At 42.4% G+C, this 22,469-nt stretch overlaps 1 protein-coding gene across 9 annotated transcripts in view; it reads left to right on the forward strand.

Moving 5' to 3' along the window:
* Positions 1-22,469, forward strand: part of by (focal adhesion protein tensin) — a 553,251-nt gene that overhangs the window by 349,956 nt on the left and 180,826 nt on the right. For 2 of the 9 annotated variants that reach the window (XM_072303045.1, XM_072303047.1), the window contains exons 1-2: positions 1,450-1,677; positions 19,508-19,883. The exons of 3 other annotated variants lie outside the window; for them this stretch is intronic. In XM_072303045.1, the coding sequence (XP_072159146.1) occupies positions 19,854-19,883 (30 nt within the window). In that variant the 5' untranslated portion in view covers positions 1,450-1,677; positions 19,508-19,853. Of the gene's footprint in view, positions 1-1,449; positions 1,678-19,459; positions 19,884-22,469 lie in introns of those variants that run through there. 4 more of the 9 variants (XM_072303041.1, XM_072303042.1, XM_072303046.1 and 1 more) reach the window with 3 other exon arrangements.

Genomic DNA, 22,469 nt, shown 5'->3' on the forward strand with positions numbered 1-22,469 from the left:
CGCTCCAAACCACGTTACTAACGATTGTCAGTGAAATGGAAGTTTTTACATTGTCACTTTATTGATTATCGTATGATGATCTTGCTTTGTTCGGAATCCCTGAATTTTGGTCTGTCTCCCTTCAAATACCGCGAATTATGTTTTCATAGTGTTTAAACGATGTTTTTGTTTCGTGAAGTAGCTATTCAGCGCTGCTCACCCTCCAACTCGAAGCTATAGTGATCATCAGCACACACCCTCAGGACCAAATATACTCGTGAAATCGGTCACATCTCTGGAGGATATTTCCATAAATCGAAGAGGATATTGAGGTGTTAATGTCGGTGAGAGACAGTTTTATGACGATGGATTTTCAGGGGTAGAAATCACATTGTTGCCACACCTGCCGACGAATTGTGGATTGTTAATGATCTTTCATTCTGCATGATCAAACCACCGAACTCATCTTTTATCTTTCCACTATCGTCGGTCTTCCGGTGTAAGGACGTATCTCAATCTCCGCATGAACCCCAGAAAGCATGAATTTATATGTAAACCAAGGCTCACGTGGACAATTAGATTCCCTCTAACATCAGACAGGCGACACTATGCTGTCATGCTAAGGAGAAACGTCGCATGAGCCTTCAGGCGTTGCCATTTTTCCATCAATAAAACACAAATTTAGCTGGAAACCTGTGAAATTTTTCCTCCAATTTTTCACAGCATTTCATTCGCAATTTGATCTAAATTATCTAAGTATCTCAAGGAGCATCACTTATATCTTTCCTCAAAATTGCATATTTTCTCGCAGGAAATGTGACAACTTTTGAATATTCACACGACATTTTTCCTTAGCACGACAGTATGGACAGGGTGTCTACAAGCCCGGAAATTGTATTGATTTTTTAAGGGCGGTCCGGAAGTACTGAAAAAGTGCGGAAATTCGCACGCGGAAAGAAGGTCCGGAATTTCTTTATTTTTCGTAATTTTCGTCGCAATTCGAGCAGGAATTTCAAATTTGTCGAATTTCGTCGATTGGACTTACTGAAAAAGTACCAAATTTTTCTGTTAAGGAGATACTGAATTTCTCGGGAATGTACAGGAAAAGTACCGGACAATACTGATTTTTGGCCAGCCTGTTTACGTGGACACCCTGCATGAATGAAAAACCACCAATCTGACAACCACGTTGTCGAAGACGGAAGGAAACCAGGAGTTAGGCCAGGGTGAGCGGCAAAAGGAAGTGCGAACGCACTAAATTAGGACGTTACGACCCCCAGCAGATGCCGCTTCGGGTGTCGCGCGGGTCGCCGGCTCTCCTCCGCGCAGGGGCAGCTGCATCGGCGAGCGCACTCGGCGCGGGGCTCACGCAGCGCGATGCAAATTGCATACCTCTCGGGCGCTGCGTACTATTATCACCGGTTTCGAGTGAGTAGTGCAGCACCGATTCGAAGGTCGGAGCGGAGTCGGGCGCCGGCTGAGGGCCCGCAGCTCAGTTTACGATCGGCATCGGCCTCTCGACCACGTGGGTTCGTGGGTGAAGCGTCCGTCTTCCGATTTCCGCCGCGTCTTTCGTTTCGCTCGCGTTGTGCAGGGGCCCGCGCCCCGTGGATTTACGGTGGCCCACTCTGTGGCAGTTTTTACCCTCGGATCTCTGGTGTTATGACTCGGTCTCCAATGTGCTTTCGGCAATTAATCGTAATTTTTCTAGTATATTTTTGAAGATGATTGAAAAGTGGCTTTGTTATCGTTTGATGCATTTTGTGTGTGTTTTCTGATCGATTTTTGTTGTGAAATTATTCAGCAGTGAAGAATTATCCCCGACGAATTTATCTGAAATGTACCCCAGGAATGAAGAAAATTAGATATTATCACATTTATAGCTGATTAAACCTTCCAGTAGTAAAGTGTCAGCTTCAGTATCGTTAACTGAAGGTAGTCATTTTGGGGGGGGGGGGGGGGGGGGGCTTGTATCGAACGTTTCAATTCCGAACAAATTATGCCGAAATAATTTATTTTCAACTATCGTACTTGCCTAGACACCGGGCATTCAAGAAAGCGGAATATATTATGAAGGGAAAATTCGTGGGATGCAAGGAGTTTCTTACAGGCGAAATGAAAACTCAGGGATAAATGTAGTCTCAACACCCTTGAGGTGGGATAAGGAATAGAGCTCGCTAATCGCTACGAAAAATAAATACGTTTCCTTCAAATATTGCGACCTCAAAGTTTGGCTCGATTACTATCTAATCTACGTGAAAGATCCAGAAAAGCGGTAAAATTGTAAATTTTACGGTAAAATTTACTATAAACATTTTAAATGACTATTTTCAACCGTTTATACCGCAAGTTCCCGGGAAATAAGTATCAGTATGATGATCCGTCTGTGTGGAGATGGCAGCCTCCACATACTTAACCTCTTAACCCGTCGAAATAATGCACCCATTGTATACGGGTTTGATTTCCAAAGTTATGAATCAGCATTATCCAAAGAATTTTCTTATAAAGCATAACCCTCTCCGGACCCCCCTTTCCCCCCTCGAATAAAGTCCACTATAAAGCTAGCTGACCCACCATTCGGATGAAGTTGTTCCGTCGATGGTACAAACCTAGCGTGGCGAAGTCATACAAATAGACGTATTTCTATCAAACGGAACTATGTGCTTTAAGACATGAGCCCTGCGGCCCAAAAGATCATATGCATAACAGAGCTCACGTCATAATGCACATAGTTCTGTTTGATAGAAATACGTTCAAATATCGGAGGAACCAACGCAGAACAGAGCCACACAAACACATTGTACAAGGAATGACTCTACTTCACGCGGCAATCCCAACCTCGGGACACTGCGTAGAACCGGTGGTGTCCGAGGGGGCTGGAGGGCCGGGGGGGTTCGGGAAGGAAAGGAAGGGGGAAAGGGAGACGCAGCAAAACAAATCCTTTTAAAATGGTCCATCCGTGTCCTATTGTTTGGTCCAGACCGGAGCAGCGCCGGGTTCTGGAAACTGACCGATAGAGGAACAAGAGGTCCTCGAGCGATGATTCTATATTTTACGCCTGGCTCTTCCGTGGTTAGTGGGATCCGAAACCATCGCGGACCAGTGGCGTGGCGCGCTTTGCGATGTATCGATGTATCGGCCTTTTAAACCTATGGAAAAGTATCGATAAACAGGGTGCACTGGAAAAAAAAAACACATTGGATCCAGAGTCCAGACTCTTAAAAACATCGACAAGAAAAAATACTCTCGATTCAATCAGATTTAGAAAAGTTTTAGAAAAGATTTAGAAAGAAAGGTTCAAGGAGCTTAGTGGCAATCCAGCCCTGAATTTGGTCAGAACCGTAAACAAAGTTGCATAAACCGGCAGTTTTACGATCGGTATGGAACCCTAAACCACACTGGAAAGAAAAACACATTGGATCTAGAGTCCAGACTCTTAAAAACATCGACAAGAAAAAATACTCTTTGATTCAATCAGATGTAAGCTTAAATCAAGAACCAAGCCTCTTAATTTGAGCGGATTTCCTTTTGATTTGAGCTTAAATCTGATTGAATCAAGAGTATTTTCTGTTGTCAATGTTTTCAAGAGTCTGGACTCTAGATCCAATGTGTTTTTTGCCAGTGTGTTTGCAGCGAACACCTTAATAATCGATTATTTACCACTGCTTCAAATGAGGAAATATCAATAGATCGCGAAGCACGCCACGCCACTGTCACCGGCATCATTCCGCTCTGACAGAGACCTTATATACTACGAATCAGGACGGGTTTATCTTGAAACAGCGTAACTGCAAATCTTAATTTCTTCTCATATTTTATTATTTTTTACCAGAAATCTATGCAACAGTTTCACTAAAAATTGCGTTACTATATTTCTCAGAATCCAAAAAAATTCAGAGAAAGTTTCATAGCGTTATGTTGTTTAGCCCTTTCAGGGCTGATTATTAAAACTCATGTACAAAACTATAGGCAATTAAAACAAAAGGAAAATGGAGTGATCCTATTGGTCAAAACGGGTTGCTTCCATAGACTGAGGGAAAGAGTGATAATTGATAAATGGTCTCCTAAGGGTGCCGTTAGTTTGTCTATCACTCACCTATCTTGTCCATTGCAACCAACCGTTTCAACCTAAGATAACTCTATTTTCTTTGCCTTGTCTTCTTTGTCTATTGCTTTGTATATAGCTCACACAACCCAGTTCAATAATCAGCCCGCTGTTAATACAAATAAAACATGAGTAGGCTTGGAGATTCAAAGAGGGTCAAGCCTGTGAAAAACTTATTACTCGAATAAATCGGAACATGTTTTTTTTTCAGTGTGTCTTCCATTCTAAGAAATTCTCTAGCTCCGAGATCTAGGAAAAGTTGATTAAAATGTATAAATGGGAAGTATGCGAAAGGCCACATAAATAAGATTCAAAAACAATTGACGTCCACCGATCGGGTTTTTCTATCTTTATTTTTTATACGGGAGTTAAACACCACACGCACCGTTTGAAGTTGTAGAATCCTTGACGCTATCGAACGGCATTTTTTATTCCAAGACTTATGAATGGATCTTGGAACGTCGTGGCCGATATCGCGGTAATTAGGTAGAAAAACGGTTGATAATTATTGTAAACGAGGTAATTGTTTCTCTCTCTATCAGCGCGCAGAACGAACGTACACAGCTACCGTTGGAAGTTGTAAAGAGACTTACCTTGACACTATCAAAATGCACATTTTACTGAGAGACTTATGAATGGATCATGCGCCTCGCGTGTCTTACTTATAGTGGACATCTGTATTGTTGGCCTTAACCTTGCGAGGAGTGAGGCTGCTGACGAGTTCATGAATGAATTTGCAGCCGGGGCTCTTGAGAGGTCAAATGTCGCAATCCTTTGCTCTCACGCGCGGCATAATTGATTGTTTTAACGAGTTTAATTATTATTCCGGCCCGTCTCATCAGTGTCATAGTGTCCGTTCTGTGGATGTAGATTCTATCGACGCTGTGGGTATCCGGTCTTGGCATATACAATGTAGGTGCGACATAATAGCCTGTATGGCCCGTTAATTAATGATTCTTCTCACCACGGTCGAAGAAATTTTTGAAAAATTTCAAAATGTCAACGAAATTCCGTTGTGCCGAATAGTAACTTGCCTCAAGTGTCTATGGTGTAGTGGTTGTAGCGCTAGCTTTATGATCGGAAGGGTCCGGGTTCGATTCTCGGCCAGGCGACCTGAGTTTGATGGTCTTAAGCAATGGTTGCCTGGGACTGGTTGTAGGGACTAGGGGGACGGGACTAAAGCGCAAAGTTTAGCCTCGTAGGCTATTTGAAGTAGTAAAAAAAAAAATTAAAAATTAAATTAAAAAAACCAATATTTTACGTGAATTCGGTTAGAAGTCATGAGATTCCATGAGATAATACACGGATAAAAAACAGCACGAGTTTGTTGTGTGATATGGACATTTCCAATTAAGTGTGGTAGTACAGGAATTAATTGTGGTAGTACTCCAATAAATTAGGTTACTAACCCAAATGTTGCGGTACTACCACAATTTATTAGAAATGTCCGTATCATCCAACAAATTGTGGTAGTACCACAATTTTAGGGGATAACCCCTACCACTTTTTTTTCAGGTAATCGTATCCTAAATATATGTAGAAAACCCAGAGTAACAGATTGTTTAATTGTTTATTTAGTTTAATTACGTCGCCTACTTCCCTCATTTGTTCCACTTTTTCTATAGAATTTTGCATTTTCAACAGAATTCTTACCCTGCATCAAAGTATGTAAATTCCACCTTACATTTTCCAGCAAGCTCTTTTTTTTTCACTCAAGTCTCCATGATTGACACTGAATTAATGTGTAATACGAAGACAAGAATTTTCGCCATTTTTTTGAGGAAACTGCTTCCTTGGCGCGTACATATTCAGGAATGCGAGTGGCCGACGACCCATGCATCTCAACCATTGGGACGCACAAGCACAATCATAATATCGCCAATTTGTCTTGATGTCACAAACTCAGGATATACAGCAGAGTCAGTCGCCAAGCGTGAAGCATCAGCCTTCGATAGTTTCCCCTTTGAAGCTACGATAAGGGATCGATTATCAAGGTGTACTCTGATAATCGATACTTTTCCTCTGTTTAAATGGCGGCGGATCAATCGATTCATCGCAAAGCAGGACAGGGCACTGATACGGTGGAGTGAGCCTTGGAGACAAGCAATTTGCTCGACATGTTTTTAAGTGCTCTTTACGGTATTGCGCCGGGTTTCGCAGCGGTACTGGAGCCGATATTTATGGCTTCCGCTGGGGTTTTTGCTCCAAATCGAATTTCAATTTCAAATCCGGGCTTGTAACCGCGATAAAACGGTCCGTCGCTAATGTCATCAGTCATCGGCCGGTCGTTCATCTGTCTTCAATTACCGGTCACCTGTTTTATTTAAACCGACGGGAACGCGACTCGAGCCTCGCGCAATGCTACGTCGAATGCTGACCAACCGGCTGTGATACGCAGCTACAGCCTTGAGCTGCCCTTTGTTTGGTTAAATATTTGCTCAGTTCCTCATATAGTAGAAGACAATTTACAATTTAGGTATAAAATGTCTTCAAACAAATTATTTTTCAAGTCTAATGTGATGTTACTTTATTTTTGGATGAACTGGCTCAATAGCTTTTAATTCTTGAATTTTTGAAAAGAAGAGAGTGGACGTAGTTCTTGCGAATTTCTCCACATTTTTGTTTCGAAAATAGTAACTCACGAAAAAAGGAAGTAAAGTTGTGTTCTCGGAGCTTTAGTTTATACGCGGATCGCCGAATGAGTTTACTCTTATGATATTTTATCAGAGAGGAGGATAATGCCTTCATGCGTTAAGATATGCGTCTGTCGATACGTCAGTTTTTCTGTTCCGCGTTAAAGTCTCTGATGTGATCCCTGCATTTTGATCCAAACCCGTCCCATCAATTTATTGCTCCAGCCTGGAAATCAATTCCTAGTAACCAATATGTACGTTCACAATCAGCAATTGTTTGAATAGCAAAATACAATTGAAGTCATTTGATATAATGTAGCCTCCATTTGTCTGTGTCTTTGTTTGACTTGCGTCTGTGCCTGGCGCAATCCATAGTCCTTCGCAGCTAAAGCGTGTCGTTGATATTTCGTGCAGGAGTTAATTTCTGAACTTCCCATCGAGCGAATGATTTTCTCCGTGAAATTTTGAAAAGAATAAAAGGGACGTTTAGTTTTAGTCCATTCCTTGTCTCTTGGCCTATTCCCAAGTTGTCCAGAAAACTCGTATTTCATAAAGAACATCGGCAACGGCCGAAAGTTCAAACCGCGTTTTTTCTCATCAGGGCAGTACTGACGTAATCGTTAATATTTTGACGTATGGGTGACTGTCAGAGGGCACCGGATCGGCAACGCCGATGGGGTTGGAGTGAAAACCCTCCGACATCCGTGTCGGAAACTGTTACCCATCGATGATTAAGAGGTCAATTAACATGCGTCGGAATGTTTGAGCATCGATCTTTATCGACAGCCCGGCTCGTGATCCCGCTTCTGTGCACGGCGCGGCGCACAGAGGAGCGAGTCAAATCGAGACGTCGCACATGCAATTGTTTATAAAAACTGCAAGTTTTGAAGTTAAATGTCTCATATTTTACATTTTAAGGGGTGTTTGCAGAGGAAAAATGGAGCTGTTACATGTGTGAGGGATTTGCGATTTGACAAATGATTCTTAAGTAAAAGTTCGCGAGAAACACGATGGTGCCACTGGTTTTCTCTGAAATCATCTCCCAAGCTCAAAAAAAGCTCTCAAAGTGTGGCCAAAATGGAGGGGATATCCCGCCCTACCCTGAGAGTCCACTTCTACATCAAAACAAACTCTCCATGCAAAGATAGGGCTGCAACTTTCTTTGGGGACTCCAAAACTGATAACACGGCAACCCTGCTAATGTATTTGGCGTTGGCTATTTGCTCCCTATCTTTGCATGGACAGTTTGTTTTGATGTAGAGGTGGACTCTCAGGGTAGGGTGGGATATTCTCTCAATTTTGGCCTCAATTTGAGAGCTTTTTTTGAGTTTGAGAGTTGATTTTAGAGAAAACCACTGGCACCATCGTGTTTCTCGCGAACTTTCTCGTAAGAATCAACAGTCAAATCGCAAATCCCTCACACATGCAACATCTCCATTTTGAAGTTTAACGTCTCACATTTTACATTTTAAGGGGTGCCGTCAGAGGAAAATTTCACGAGGAAATCAATGGTACCACTTTTATAACCTCAAAATTTCGTATAAACGGAGTTGTAAGCGTTTAAAGTTTTCAAATTTTGTCCGACCTCTGCTAACGATTCGAACCGCTGTGCGGCGCGGGTCGGGCAGGAATTTTTCGATAAATCTGGATAGTCGAGGGGTGTAATTACGGGCGTCGGATGGGCAAACAAGGGAGCGACGCGACGAGCGACGCGACGAGCGACGACGCTGGACACTTCCCGCGGATAATTGATCGTTGAGGGATCTGAATTAATAACATATCGATCCGCAGGGCGATAAATCAGAGCGCCCGGCGAGTGGATGCATTGCCTACGATTATGAGCCCGCTAATTGGTGACGAAGCCTCCGCGTCCATTCATTCTAATCAAAGAGGCCAAACAACGCACGCTGTTACAATTACGGCCACGGCCGTTTTTTCGACGCGATTTTTTCATCGGTTTGATCCTGAATTATTGCGGTGCATGCTGTGCGTGCGGAATTCTAATTGAATAAGGCTATGATTACGGTCGTTTTTGAGATTTCTCGCGGCTTCTGGGAGGTCTCCGTCATCGTGGATGTGGTCAAGGAAGAAAAAAAACCAACTCCAACGGGATGTGAAATAGACCTCTACTGAACGTAAGGAGGATCCTCATCAATAGAGTATCTGCATAGGGAGAATACACACATATCCAAATATGGAGCTCTGGGGCCCAAAAGGGCAGCCAATCCTTTTAACACCAAAAAATGTCATTGCTAATCTTCAGATTCCTATTTCAAACCAAGATGGCCAAGAATATGCTCATAAATGAGCGGTCTCCCGCATAAATGAGTAAGCTCATGCAAGAACTAAGAATAAGTCAAATACGTGCTTTACAAACGACGCACAATGGATCTAGTGAATAGGAAAAGTCGGACAGAATTTTGAAACGTTGAACGCTTATAACTCCATTTATACAAGATTTTGCAGTTCTAAAAGTGGTTCCATTGTTTTTTTCGTGAAATTTTCATCCAGAAGCACCCCTTTAAGTTCAGAATATGACGAAATAAACATAAAAATTCACATATTTAGTCTAAACTTTAATGTCCGACCTCTCTTACTGAGTCGCTGTGCGACGGGTCGTAAGAATTGTAACAAAAAATCACTCTGGATGATTTGGATTCAAAGGTTGGCCGCCCTTTTGGGCCCTCAAAGCTCCATGACCTAACTTAAAAATTACCGACTTGTCCATACTCCTTTTACACAGGCACAGGTAACTACATCACAAATTACTATAGTTTGAATCATCTGAGGAAATATTGACCGCATTTTGCAATAAGGAACCACTATTTCTGGCATTTTGCAATAAGGAACCACTATTTCTGGCTCATTTTAGAAACAACATACATGCCGTTGGTTTCCGTGTGCAGATAGGTGCTTTTACAGAGGAGTCACAGATAGTGGTTCCTTGGTACAAAATGTAATCCATGTAGTCCACCGCTTTCTGCGCAGCAAGTCGATTCGAGGTTACGCTTTTTTTTGCCAGACGATGGTTAGCTCATCGTTGATGAAGACGTTGGTCGGCAAACAACAACAGTCTGGACTGTTCGCTGAGAAGCGCGGGCCCGTTCATGGCGATTCTTGAAACGAGATACTTATGGAAAACAATTTTCGTGATTTCTCAAACAAACGAGCTCGCCGTGAACGCGACCAGGCGACACGACTTGACTGCGGGCATGACGCGATGGTGGTCGCTGGAGCTCTAGCGTTTAGTAACGTTTGGATCTTCACAATTCGGGGTCATAGATCGAAACAAAGTCATAGCCCTGGGCAGGGTTCTCTTCGTTCCGACTCGGACTCGGAAGGAAAAGTCTGATTATCCTAACAAAATATTTCGATCCCAGATCATCTCGAAACTGCAGGACTCGAAACTCTCGAAACAAACAAACGGGCTGTATAGACATACGACATACCGTCAGTTCCGGGCGCAGATGCCGATAGTTCCGGGTGCTGGAGCTGTATCTTCGATTGCTCCGGGTGCTACACCCGGAACTTTCGATCTCTGAGCCCGGAACGTGAACAATATGTCTATATGTAGACCGGAAGTATGGCTTCCTCGGACGGAGTTTTTTTCAGTGTGTGGATGGAAGCTTTTAAAGTATTCGCATATTGTCCGACTTCTCCTATTGACTCGTACACTGAAAAAAAAAAAAACTCCGGCCGTGGGAGCCGCAATTACGGGCTATATAGACATACCGTCCGTTCCGGGCTCAAAGGCCGAAAATTCCGGCTGCTGGGGCCGTAGCTTCGGCATAGCTTCGATTGTTCCGGGTTCAGAGGCCGAAGCTACGGCTCCAGCAGCCGGAATTTTCGGCCTTTGAGCCCGGAATGGACGGTATGCCTATATAGCCCGTAATTGCGGCTCCCACGGCCGGAGTTTTTTTTTTTCAGTGTACCATTATGCAACCCCTGACCACGCTCTCAATAGGACAACCAGTTATTTCTACAAATTTTCTTCACTGCCCACAATCAGTTCAGTTGAGCCGCACATAGCCTGTCGGCGACACTGCTGAGAGGAGGCTGGTAGGACCCAGGGGATTACGCTGGGAATCTCCGGGTTGGTGGCCCCTGGTCCACGGTTCGGTATTCATACCACGCGTATTTGACCACTCTGATTCTGATCTAGTTATGATGGCCAGCGGCTCCGGCACCGGCACGACGACGCCGTCGCATTGGCGTCGCGACGCTCGCGGGGCACCGACCGAGTGTCAATAACCTGACAGAATGCTGAAATATAAACAAATCGATCCGCACTCGGAGACTTCGACCGGGCCCCGCTCCGCGAGCAGTGCAACTGCGTCCACGCACTTCGCCTCCGCACTCCGCCGCACAGTGGACCGAGTTCAGTCGGACAAAATCTGGGAACTTTGAAAGCTTATATTCTCGAAAATACGAAGTAAGAAAGTTTTAGAGTGGCTCCATTGGGTGCTTTATGAAATTGCCTTTCAGAAACACCCCTTGAAATTGAATTTGTTGCAAAATAAATATTTAAATTTGAAATTTTAGCCAAAAATTTCATGTTCGACCTCTGCTCTTAGCTGTTCCACTGTGCGGCGTGGAGCGCCTCAACCACCGCCGATTCAGCTTTCGGATGCTGGGACATTCTGATGTACGTCGTATGAAACTGCAGACGTTGCCTAATTTCCTACGAATTTATCGGAAAAGTTGTATGTATTTTCCTTCCAATTTTTCAGACAATTTTGTTTGCAATTAAATCTAAAATACCTGAAAATTTCAAGGTAAAACTTACAGAACTTTTTTAAAATTATTTTCTTTTATCAGGGGAAATTTGGCAACGTTTGAATGCTCATACAGCGCTTTTTCTTAGCACGGGAGCAACGTCCAGTCGTGCTTGTCACAGCCGGTGATTTGGTTTCACCAAGCGCCATGCGTCGAACGCCCATAGAAATCATGTCTTTGGCGACGAAAGTTAAGTAAAGTGGCTCCTGAATTATTTTTCAGCCTTTATTTCTGTTGCAATATTGTTTTTTGGAAAAGTTCTTTCTTTTGGAAATTTCTTATTTTTTAGGGGCTAGAGTATGCAACCCGCACTCAAGTACAAAAAAAAAAGAAGAAGCAAGTCACGATTTTTACATTTTACGAAACATGAAAAGGAACCGGCATTTTTCAATATCTTTCATAAGTTTCTGAAATTTCATGAAATATTTCTCGTGAAATTTCAAGACTTTATTTTTCCTGAAATTTTGCCACCCTGTTTGAGTGTCACGACGCACGGACCTCTAAGGACCTATGATCAGACCAGGGAAAAAATAATCTATCTTCAAAAAATCCGTCGGCTCTTCATCCTGATCGGACGCGCTCATTTTTAGATCATTTTTCTCGACCCCGCCAGTCGAACAGCCTGGCCCGTGGTCAGTTTGTCTCATCACCTATTCCGAAGCCAGTCGTAAAAACTCAAGCGCTCATCATGTGGAGCATAGTCGAACTTGAGAGTGATCGCTATCTATTTTATCGTCCGGGCTCATAGGCCGGATCAACGGGAATTGAAAAAGACGTAATCTCTGTATCGGATCATACCGTGGAGGACCCCATTGTCCGTTTGACCACCCTTAAGGCGCTTATTATCATATAGAGAGGAAACCTCAAATTTTATCGCTCATCCTCCTCCGTTTTAACGAATCCAGTATCTTCGATCGGTCTGGTGTTGTGTGGCCCACTGTTTCGGATTTATCGAAGATCGAAGAGTCATGTCTGAAAGTGGCAAGGCTACCATTCCTTTCTACAAGGAGCAAAATCGAACATTTTAAAACAGTGGTCACTGGTCAAACTCATAGGCATATAGATGTTATGTTAGGGATTTCTCTTGGTCCTGCCGCACAGTTAATTATTCTGACAGTTACCCTGGTCTGATTGACAGAGCACTTGGAACTTGGAACTGAGTATTTTAAATTATGTTCAAATCAAACACAAGTTACTCTGGAAAAAAAGTCGCTTCACTGGAAAAAAAACACATTGGATCTAGAGTCGAGACGCTTGAAAACATTGACAAGAAAAAGGACTCTTGATTAAATCAGATGTAAGCTTAAATCAAAAGGAAATCCGCTCAAATTAAGAGGCTTGGTTCTTGATTTAAGCTTAAATCTGATTGAATCAAGAGTATCCGTTCTTGTCGATGTGTTTAAGAGTCTGGACTCTAGATCCAATGTGTTTTTTTTTTTTCCAGTGTTGGCTCTAGAGTCCAGACTTTTAATAACATTGACAAGAAAAAATAATTCTCCTTTCGAACGATCATACGGTGTTTTTTCCAAGCACAGGAGATCACCGAATGTGGGGCCGGAGATTTTTTACCACCAAACGAGAAGCAACCACCGTGAAAAGAGGATCAGGATCCACACTGCCGTACCAAGGAAGAACGGCGTATGAGCACTCCGCTGGTGCCAAATCGCCCCTGACAAAGATTTATTCCTCACGCTGGAAAAAAACACATTGGATCTAGAGTCCAGACTCTTAAAAACATTGACAAGAAAAAATACTCTTGATTCAGCCAGAATCTAGCTTAAATCAAGAACCAAGCCTCTTAATTTAAGCGAATTTCGTTTTGATTCAAGCAAAAATCCGATTGAATCAAGAGATTCTTTTTCTTGTCAATGTTTTCAAGAGTCAGGACTCTAGATCCAATGTGTTTTTTTTCCAGTGCAGGAAGGTTATGGGTATTTTTTCTTGAAATTTCCACATGTTTCAGATTAAATTGTGTACAAAATCGTCTGGAAAATTGGAGGAAAAATATTCAGAATTTTCGCAGTGTATTCTTTATTTATTAAAGGAGATATGGCAACGTCTAGTGGCTTATACGGCGTTCTTCCTGAGCACAGCCCTTCTCACCCCCATCCCCATTGGGAGCCGGACGCGACTTATTTTACCCGAGAAGCAACAAGTGGAAGAGCGCGTGTTCCTTTGTCTGCGGCATTGTTCTTGGACCCGCACAAAGAGCGCCAGTCGAGGGTGAAATCGTTGCTGATATTTTTTAACTCGCTTTTCGCGCCTGTTCCATTGTCCTCCGCCCGGCGAAGCAGAAAGCGCGTAACTCCCAATCAAAATCGAATATAAATACGCGGTTCTTACAAATCACAGCAGTCCTCTCCTCGGATTTACTTTCCGAGCCTTCTATTTGATCTTGTAATACCTGTCTTAACAAGTGTTTTCACGGGTTTACCCGGGCTTCTCGATTTCGATGGTCGAACGGATCGATGACTGCCGTGCCAAGGTAAAACGCCGTATGAACCCTCAGGCGTTGCGGAATTTCCTCTCAGAAAATATTTATTTTTGAAGAAATTTATGCATCATTTTCTTTGAAATGGAGATGTTGCATGTGTGAGGAATTTGCGATTTGACTGTTGATTCTTATGTAAAAGTTCGCGAGAAACACGATGGTGCCACTGGTTTTCTCTGAAATCAACTCCCAAGCTCAAAAAAGCTCTCAAAGTGAGGCCAAAATGGAGGGGATATCCCACCCTACCCTGAGAGTCCACCTCTACATCAAAACAAACTCTCCATGCAAAGATAGGGAGCAAATACATTGGCAGGGCTGCCACTTTATTTGGGGACTCCAAAACTGAAAACACGGCAGCCCTGCTAATGTATTTGCTCCTTATCTTTGCATGGAGAGTTTGTTTTGATGTAGAGGTGGACTCTCAGGATAGCGTGGGATATCCCCTCCATTTTGGCTTCACTTTGAGAGCTTTTTTTGAGCTTGGGAGATAATTTCAGAGAAAACCAGCGGCACCATCGTGTTTCTCTCAAACTTTTACATAAGAATCATTGGTCAAATCGCAAATCCCTCACACATGCAACATCTCCATTCTCAGATGTTTTAAATGAAGTTGCGAACAAAATTATCTGCAAAATCGGGAGACATATGTTGATAAATATTCTCGAAAATTCGATATTTGTCGAAGGAAACTTTGCAACGTCTGAAGGCACATACGGCATTTTTCCTTAAAGCGGTAGATGAGGTCTGCGTTTGTTGGTATTCGGGTTGAATTTCGAGCCAACCGCGTAATTTCATAGGCTGGTAAGTGTTGACCCACTTAAAGAGGTGTTGGTTGGTTCGAGGAGGTTTTTGCCCGAGCCAACATGTGCTTACTGAGATTCCTGCTTTGAGGGCTTTCGGCCGTTTACTCAGTAGTTTTCTAGAAAAGATCACATCCAATTGCGGTGGGTCCTGAAGTACATAGAGACATTACTGTCTTGTGGCTCGTCTGAAACTGGCCACGTCCCTTTTTAAACAAAATCTGGTGTAGCTTTCGTCGCGGCGTTGTTTACGAAGGCAAAACACACCTTTCTCCAGCATTTAATTTAGACATATTTCTGCCAAACGGAACTATGTGCATTAAGACATGAGCCCTGAGACCCATAAGAATACATGCATAACAGGGCGCACGTCATAATGTGCATAGCTTCGTTTGGCAGAAGTACGTCCATTTCTTTTTCAGTCTGTGTAATCTTACAGAGGGTACATTTTATGGAATTCTTGTTGGATTTAAATGGGTGCATTAAAATCCAACTATCTAGTAATTGAATGGGAACCTATTTCGCGGAAATGAACTAAGTACTCCCAGTAAATTCTTTTTTACCAACTTTGTCATAGTTCTTCATCTTCCTCTTCTCTTTTAAATGGAAATTTAAATGTCTTTCTCGCGCCTAAAGAAACCAGATTTTTGAAAGATAGAAAGCTGCAAATGGATTTTTTAGATGGAAAGGAAGAGTTGCTTTTTTGTGCAAACACGCCTGTTTGTTGTTAATTTATTCCCGCTTTATAGCGCTTTCTAATGCCTCACGACCCCTATTCGGCACTGCTCTCTATTAACCCATAATCTCTTGGGAATATCGGGAATCTCAAAGTAATGTACTAAGAATCCTTAGTTCGATAGTTAACATATTTAATTAAACCACCATAACTTTTACCTATTAGGAAAATAAACTCGGTGTAAATTCTTTCAAGGATTAGCGAAACTTAGTGTCCAGCTAGGCTTCCGAATTCAACCGGGAGGTCTACGTCAGGACCCAGCGCTCGTGATAAGTGTCAGATTTTTTCTGCTAATTCACCATCAAAATTCATTTCATTCGGGTTACGCTCCGAAGTCGTGCAAAACAGGGCCTCGTTGTCGGGCCAAGTCGTAAAACACAATTTTTTCAACACGGCGTGAAAAAGTCAAATTTGTCCAACTCGAAGCGAACGGCATCGTCTCAACTTTCCTCGGCGTAGAAGTATTAATTTATTTCCGAACAGACCTCATTTAGACGGTAAACGTTCGCGGTACCGCTGCCGAGGTGAGCCGTTATACATCCGACTACTGTCGCACTAGGAAAAAAGCCGTATGAACTTTCGAGAGTTGCCAAATTTCCTTCTCCAACATGTATACTTTTAAGGAAATTTGTGAATATTTTGCCCTAAAATTCTCAGGAACTTTGGGTGAAGTTGCAAAATTATCTGGAAAATCGGAAGAAAAATATTCATAAGTTTACCGAGAAAGTCTTGTTTTATCCAAGGAAATTTGGCAACGCCTGAAGGTTCATACGGCGTTTTTCCTCAGCACGTCGATTAGTAAGTCGAAAAGATGAGTTTTTTCCACCGCGCGGCAGCTTCGGTTTGCAACTTAACTTGAAACTTGGGCGTAAGTGAGGTGTAATCTAATCAACTTTTCGGAGCAGCGGCGAGGGCAGATTTCGAAATGATTTTCGTCTCGACTATCCTTCTTCTACGAGCGCATCTCTCTTTTCCTTGGCATTAACGAGAAGTCCAAAGAGTAATTTTCCCGCTTAACCGCGTTAAGCGTATCATCTGTGCCCAATTATCAGTTTGGTCGCCCCGAAGTCCAGCGGGCCGATTATTGAAATTAATAGACAAAGCGATAGACATGGAAGACATAGAAAATGTGGAACGATCCTATTGGTTAAAATGGGTGGCTCCTATGGACTAGGGAAGAAAATGATGGATTGACTATCGGGTCTATCGGACCCATGAAAGCGTGGGTTGCCGTTAGTTAGTCTATAACCTACCTACTTTCTCTATTGCAACCACCCACTTCCACCAATAGGTTCACTCCATATCCTTTTTGTCTTCTTTGTCTTTACAGCTTTGTCTACCAATTTCAACAATCAGCCCGCAACGGGCTGCTGTTACATCATAGGAAAGTTAGAAGTGTGGGTTGAGTCTTTACAATATTTTCTATCTGGCTGGATCCAACTCTTGACGTTGCTCCAATCAAGCTTTTAGTTGAGTCAAAAAGTATGACCATTCATAAGGAACGATACCGTAGTACGCGGAGGCAATTTTTTAGGAGAACGTTTTTTCTCGCATGCAAATTTAGAGACAGGAAAACTGCTGATTGGCATTGAGCACAGGAATTAGCAATCGAGGGAAGTCTGTAGGAAAGCTTCAAGGACTTAAATCTTATTCCGCAAATGTCTCTATCGAGCAATCTGTTTGAAAAAAATTATCAAGCTTGATGAATCCTCCAGTCGTTCAAATCTGTCTGATTGGCGTGACCCTCGACCCTGCTGAATCAAAGGCTCTTAATCTACTCAGGGGCTCTTCAATTAAGGATGCAAACGAAACATCCCATAACCTGTCCGGATGGGAACAATTTTTTAAAACAAGCTCATGATGAATTAGTGATCTTCACAATTCCTGTCATCAATTATTACTCACTCCTCTTAATACGCATTTTTTAGTTTATTCGTTTTAGTTTTACCTCATATCCTCGTCGCTTCCCATATATCTGATCCAATGCAGGGAAGCACTTTAGTAGATGAATAAAAAATCAACATTTTGACATGCAGGAATAGTCTAATGACTGTGAACCAATGTCAGGTTCGACACGTGTGCAAATAATAATCAACTTTCTAATAATCTCCCAAAATCACATTTTTCGGCAAGTACTTTAAAGTGGATACGATTTGAGAAAAGTTGCAAAAGCTATAGTTTAGCTTCGCTCTTCCGCGAACATCTGAATAACTGATAACAGGAATGAGAAATCAAGATCGCCTTCAAATCGATGGATACAATTTGAGCGGCTCAGGAGTTGCAATATTTGTATCACGCATTTTAGTTCAGCTTAACGTGTGCACTGTGCATTACCTCCTTTCCCCAAAAACTTGCAACCCTGTAATGGTTTTTTTAAAGCCTTAAAAGGATCTTGTCGCCGAGTCTGTATCAGTTTAAATAGAAAAAAGACATAGTTTTTTCCCCCTAAGTTCGTGGGTCTCTTATTTATGCACGGTCTAAAAGCCTAGTTTTACACGGTCAAAACTAGCTCGTTCTGAGAACGGTGCACTCGGTCAGATCGAGCCGTGTTCGTTGACGATTTGAAGGCATGCTCGAAACAAGTCGCAGGTGAATACGATCGAAGTCAATCGAATACGGCACTAATTTGCACCAGACCAAAGTAAAGCGTCGCTTTTTGAGTGACGCATCTCAATTAAAGTTATCTTATCGCACTTTACAACGATTTTTTACACCTCTCCACAGATCGAGGCGGGAAAGACTTCACGCCTATTCACCTGTTTGGGAAGATTTATTATATCAAATTCGTCCCGTATCAGCCGCACCTCACCGCCTCTCCTCCACGGTTGCCAGATCTCCTCGAATAAAATCAGAAAAAACGTGTGTTTTGCTTAGAATGGCAACGTCGCTCCTCGCCGTACAATCGGATCCACTTAAGCTCAAATGTTTACATGTATCTCACGGTTCGGCTTTTGCCGCCAGCTCATCCTCAAAGCGTTGTCAATAAAACGCAGGATATAACTTTATTTTCGATCGCTCGGACAGTGTCGATGAGGTAAATCCCGGGCGAAACGTGAATGAATGTAGCTTGCTCGAGCATCGAAACTCGGGTCGGCGAAACCCGCGTGGGTCGAAAAACCGGAGAAAACTCATTTTAAAACGATGAAGCTCAAGATTAGTAAGTCTAAGCTGGCGGATACTGGGAATTAGGACCGATATGCTCATGTGTCGCCGAAATTCAGGCGTAGGTTTTCTAATCCATATTATATTTGTGACAGCAGTTCTGCAATCAATCTATAGGGGAAAAGGGGTACAGAATTTTAAAGGACGATTTTATAAGGAAAAATACAATTTGGAAAGAAATTTTGAGGGACCGGGCATTGATCGCTGCCTTGAACTACTCGTGATTGTTCGTTGTTTGTGTGCGTTCTGAATTGAGATAATAAGAATTATGAGCAGCCGTAAATATTTTAACGTAATCCTGTAAATTACCGTTTTGTGAACCAGTATTTTTCAAGAACTTATCCTCATTTGTCCTTGGAATTCCTTTACGATTTTTATCTTTGTTACGGCAAGAATTTTCTAAAAATATCTGTTTATTTTTCCGCGGAAATAATAAAGTACAGACGTCAACTCTGAAATATCTATGACAAGCTTCTGATGCTGATTTCAATTTCTTTGTTGGTAATTTTACATACATCTGGCTTTCAGCAGTATTGCGACACAACTCAGCCAGTTTTGATTCTTGAATTTTTCAGAAGAAAGTATGGTAATTTCAACTCAAACCCCTATTTGATTTAACGCCAATCAACTATGGTAGATTCAACCACATTATTGTCTGACTCGATCGGTGTAGCTAAACTTCTGATTGGCGCCGAAATCAGCCGGAAATGTAGTTGAAAGCGTCATACTTTCTTTTTGGTGCACTCATACTCAAAAATTGATACCCGGATTTTTCAGCAAAGCCATTTTTCAATCAGACTCCTCTAATATTTTACCATAATGAAGTGCTAACAGCGGAACCCGAAGTGAAGATCCCTCGGAGCGAACCAGGAAATGAACAAGAGGGAAGAAATGGAACAAATGCGAGTATTAATTAGCTCATTAATATTATCTGATCCCACGACTCAGCCTGTTGCGGCGACAAGTTTGTCGAGAGGGTAAATTAAAACTTCCCGGGAAATTATCCTCGCTGCTCTCATGTGTGTCGCCTAGTTTTGACGCAAATTAATCGCTCTCAGTGATCTCCGCCATGGAGTGTTTTTCAGTGCCGTGAAATAATGGAGAGAGTGTGTTTTCATCAAGAATAGCAGGCAGGAGCCCGTGACTTCCCCAGTAACGTGTTCAGTGCCCAATGATAATGGTGAATTATTGTGAATTACAGGTATAGATTTTGAAATTCGTTTGTTATTACTTTCATCGTCGTAGTTTGATTATTTACTTCATTTTGATTCGTCCGAAAAGTATGGATTCTGTTCATTCTAGACAGAACAATCACGGATCTTCACGGGAACAAATGATATTGCTGATTTAACAATTTTGTTGTTGAATAATGTGTCCGACGCGTTTCAGTGTAGATCTTACAATTTAAAATGCTAATTCTACCACCCCCGTGTTTGAATCAGCTTTCTACCATTGTAAAATGTACATTTAAAACATGTCGGACCTAGTTTTTAACAATTTACTTGTTAAATCTGCAATCTATTTTTTTCCGTGTTAAAAGTTCATGATGAATTCAATTACACTTCATTTTAAATCTTGCATCTTACAAAAATCCACACGCTTCACACATAGACGCTCTTCTGACGCGAGGGCGTATCTTAATTTCCACGTGAACCCTATTTTGCATGTAGATCCATGCTCTCTGGGGTTCAGCAGAAACCAAAAGGGTCTTTAGTAGAAGAGCCCCACCACGGCAATATTGTCGATCAACTTTCGAGACACCCGGTGGACGCTTCAGGTGGACGGCTGGTTGAGTGCGGTTGCAAAACGGGTAAACAAACTGCAGCCGGAAAATGATGGGTGGGGAGGGAGGAAGAATGTGTGAGGTCGGTGGTGTGATGTTCGGTCAAAGTTCAGAGCGGCGGAGTCTATTCAGTAACTGCCCGTCACACTTGCGTTAGTTCTGATTTCATTGTGCGTGCGTCATGTTTCGTTTGTGTCAAGAGGTGAATTCCGAGGAGGAGGCTGTTCGTTATTTACAAAAGCGGAATCTATTACCCCTGTTCCCTGTTCGAACAAATGCTAACTGACATTGCAACTTTTTTTCCATTGCAATGACTAGGTGAGTTTCATTTTTTCTTTTCCGTTTTCTTATTGTTGTTTATTTTCATTTTGTATTTTTCGTGTTTTTCTTGTTAGGGTAGGTTAGGTTAGGTTAGGTTAGGTTAGGTTAGGTTAGGTTAGGTTAGGTTAGGTTAGGTTTGGTTACTTTATTTTGGTTCGTTGGCTTGATTGTTGATTTTAGGGGTTTTGGCAGCACGGCAATAGGGTACGTAAATCGCGCGAGGGAGTGTGGAGGGGAGGGGGTCGGACCGGAGCGTCCACTGGGTGTCTCGGAAGTTGATTGACAATTTTGCCATGGTGGGGCTCTTCTACTAAAGCCCCAATCAAAATATACCCTTACGTCAGGGCAGCAATGATTTTTTCAATTTTTAAACGTGTCTACCCTGAGATTATTAATGCATTCTCCAACCCCTGTAATCTGTTATTTACGGAAAAAAGAATCGTTTTATCACAATGATAGTAGTAGATTTCAGGTTTCTCGTACTCCGCTAGTTGGGTCAAAAATTAGTTACGAAAAACGTAAAATTGTAACTACTACTAGCAAGGTAGATAGGATCTGCGATCCACTGATAGTAAAGATTATACCAAGAGCAACGATTCTCTTTCCTTTGTGTTTCCCTAGATAAGATTACAGTCTCCCAAGGATTACTGCGAACACATAACTATACTCATACTTTACTTTGCCAAACATGTAAGATGTCACGACACTTGTGCAGCTGAAACTGAAAATATTATTTGCAGATATAATTGTTCCGCTCCAAATCTGCTCCTTTCCTTCATTTCGTGTGGCCAATTCCCATAACAGCTTCAATTCTTAGAAGAACCTCATCCTGCTGATTGAACCGTCTCCTCTCACCAGAGCACAGTACGCAGTCCGTGTGTACGCTCAAGAACAACGCATGTCGAAGAACGACCTATATCTCAAAATAACCCCGATTGTTTGGCTTTCGATCCGTTTCCGTTGCGCGAATAAATATTTAAAGTCGTTGGGTCGTGAAACCCTCCTCCATTATCCATCTGGCTCTAAAAGCAGGGCGCAAATGAAGCTAAAATTCGCAGCTCAACCAGCGGCTTGCTCAGCCCTCGATATTTCGATATATCGTCGACGCACGTTCACTTCCCTTTGTAAGATCGATTAAGTCGATTTACGATATCGAATTGGCGAAAGTCCAATCCGGGAGGTCTGGAACTTGGTGCGTGTGCCCAGCTTTGCCTGTCGATAAAAACTCTTCGGTCGAATGGCGATTCCGAGTTTTGAAGCCGACGTTCGGACGTCCGATGGAATTCATTAATATTGCGCCCAGTTGAGTTGTAAACATTGTTTTCCCTTCTGCGAACGGAAAAACAGCGGAATGGATGGTTTTTTGTAAATAGAGGGCTGCATATACGTTTGATGGGCATGAAGCGAACTCCTGAGCCAAATACTCAGTGGCGTGGCGTGCTTTGCGATATATCGATTGTTATGTCATTTAAACCTATGGTAAAGAATCGATCATTAAGGTGTTCGCTGCGAACTCCCTGTTCATCGATCCTTTCCCATAGGTTTAAATGACATAAAAATCGATATATCGCAAAGCACGCCGCGCCACTGCAAATATTCACGCTGGGTGCGCAAATGCTGTTGTTTTCTTTACATTCCACTCTTGCGATTGCAGAAGTTTATATTCGACGTGACGTCAGTGCT

This window comes from Bemisia tabaci, chromosome 7 (assembly GCF_918797505.1).
Source record: "Bemisia tabaci chromosome 7, PGI_BMITA_v3".
NCBI classification, from domain to species: Eukaryota; Metazoa; Arthropoda; class Insecta; order Hemiptera; family Aleyrodidae; genus Bemisia; species Bemisia tabaci.